This window comes from Elephantulus edwardii, unplaced genomic scaffold (assembly GCF_000299155.1).
Source record: "Elephantulus edwardii isolate Elephantulus edwardi_28Jun2011 unplaced genomic scaffold, EleEdw1.0 scaffold00130, whole genome shotgun sequence".
In the NCBI taxonomy this organism is placed as follows: Eukaryota; Metazoa; Chordata; class Mammalia; order Macroscelidea; family Macroscelididae; genus Elephantulus; species Elephantulus edwardii.
Window position 1 is genome coordinate 6714398 of NW_006399880.1, and position 2462 is coordinate 6716859.

The 2462-nt window shown below is 39.7% G+C and overlaps 1 protein-coding gene across 1 annotated transcript; it reads left to right on the plus strand.

Annotated features, from left to right (window-relative positions):
- The first annotated feature begins 213 nt into the window (after positions 1 to 213).
- On the plus strand, positions 214 to 618 carry LOC102871923 (60S ribosomal protein L32-like). Its single transcript, XM_006893723.1, has one exon. It carries the CDS (start codon positions 214 to 216, stop codon positions 616 to 618), a length of 405 nt encoding a protein of 134 aa, XP_006893785.1.
- The last annotated feature ends 1844 nt before the right edge of the window (positions 619 to 2462 follow it).

A 2462-nucleotide genomic window follows, 5' to 3' on the forward strand; every position in this document is an offset into this window, starting at 1 on the left:
CTTAGTCTCCAGACTGTCATTGTTGTTTTTCAGTATTTTGGAGAGGTATCTGACAGCAAACGTACCCAATGCAATACATCTTTTAATTCCCTGGCTGCTGGTACCAAGAGTGTTGATTGTGAAGCCAAGCAAAATAAAGCTATTAAAAATTTCAATCTCGCCTTCTCTCTCCTGCACTTTCTACGGAGGTGGCTGTTATCTGCCACTGGTATAATGGCTGCCCTCAGACCCCTGGTGAAGCCAAAGATCGTCAAAAAGAGGACCAAGAAATTAATCCGCCACCAGTGTGACTGTTATGTCAAAATTAAGCGTAATTGGCGCAAGCCCAGAGGAATCGACAACAGGCTTCGGAGAAGATTTAAGGGCCAGATCTTGATGCCCACCATTGGTTACGGGAGCAACAAGAAGACAAAGCACATGTTGCCCAATGGCTTCCGCAAATTCCTAGTCCACAATGTCAAGGAGCTGGAGGTGCTACTGATGTGCAAAAAATCTTACTGTGCTGAGACTGCGCACAATGTTTCCTCCAAGGACCACAAAGCCACTGTGGAAAGAGCAGCCCGGCTGGCCATTAGAGTCACCAATCCCAATGCCAGACTGCGCAGCGAAGAAAATTAATAGAAAGCTTGTTTGTTTGCACATTTTATTTGTGCTAAACCATAAAAACTGCAAAAAAACCAATCTCAATCTCTTCATCATCTATTATGATCCTGCCAATTGGCCCAGTGGTAAGAATCTTTGTTTTCTTGATGTTGAGCTTCAATCCATATAGAAGGCTACAGTCCTTGACCTTCTGCAGCAAGTGCTTCAAATCCTCCGCAGTTTCAACAAGGAGAGTGGTGTTATCTGCATAATGCAGAGTTATAGGATACAGATCTATTACCCAAAGGTTCACGATGAGTCATAGTCCACGTGACAGTAATTAATTACAATAATAATAAGAGCAATAAAAACAATGCTAGGCAAAATATGTTGATCAAGGATACCATTTTAATTGACTGAAAAGAGGAATAAAATGAAGCACCCCTCCAAAAAATGATGTTGTTATTGTGAGTTCTGTGTCTTAGGTTTTACTTTTGTTTATTTAGAAGATGGAATAATTTAAAATATATTTGTATAGAGAAATAGATGTTGTTGTTACTTTTGTTGTGTGCCATCGAGTCACCTGCAACTCACAGTAGTGACCTTATGTAAAACAGCTCGGAACCCTGCCCTGTTCTGAGCCAGTGTCACTGACTCTGGCACACCTACTCCCATTACCCCAGTTATTGTGTCAATCCATTTCATCCAGAGTCTTCCACTCCCACGCTGTCCCTCCACCCTTCCAAACATGATATCCTTTTAGAAGGACTAGTCCCTTCTGGCAACATACCCAAAGTATGGGAGACAGAGCTTCAAAATCCTCGCCTCCAAGGAGAAACTCAGTTTCACACTCTCCAATACAGACCTGCTTATTCTCTTGGTAGTCGCTAGTGTGTTCAGTACTCTTCTCTAGCACCACAACTCAAAGATATAGATTATAGCAAGTAATTGCAAAGTCCATGGCCTGGATCATATGCACTTTAGTCCTAAGACTGAAATCTGATATCATCACTCTGGCATTTGGTGAGGTCCTTGACAGCAGATTTCCCCAATGCAATTTGTCTTTTGATTTTCTGACTACTAGTGCCAAGATAGATATCTCTAGATCTATATATCCATTGAATTAATAAACAATATCATGATAGATGGAGAAAAAAATGGAATTGTTAACAATTTCATCTTCCTTGGGAGCACAATCAGTACTCTTGGTAGTTAGGACATAAGGAGGTATATTGCAGTGGTTAAGGATCTCTTGAAAATAATGTAAAGCAATGACGTAAATTTGAAGACTAAAGCTGCCTGATTTTGACTATTGTTTTGAAACTACTTGATTTGCATCTGAAAACTAGACAATGTATTAGGGTGACATAAGGAGAACTGATGGTGCTGGAGAAGAGTAGTGAAACTTCCAGGGACTACCAAAAGAACAAATAGGTGTGTCTTAGAGAAAGTGTAGCCTGAGAGCTCCTTGGAGGCAAGAATGATAAAACCTCATATACATGTTGCTAAGAAAGTCTATTCTTTGGAAAGAGATATCATGCTTGCAAAGATGGAGAGTCCGCAAAAGAGAAGAAGACCCTCAACGAGATGGATTTACACTGTGACTATGGTACTATGGATTCAAGTGTCAGAAATGATGAGGATGGCGCAGGATAGGACAGGATTCAGATCTGGTGTTTATTACTATGAGTCATGCGCATCTCAAAGGCACTTAGCAACAACATATAATTTTTATTATTTTAATCAAGCCATAAATTTTGTTCTGCAAGTGGGGACAGTTTGAATTTTTCTTTTTTTTTCTATAATTATATTTTATTAATTTTCATAAACATTTACAGAGATTTTGGGTTTCCATTCATTCATTGTTGCACTATTCTCTC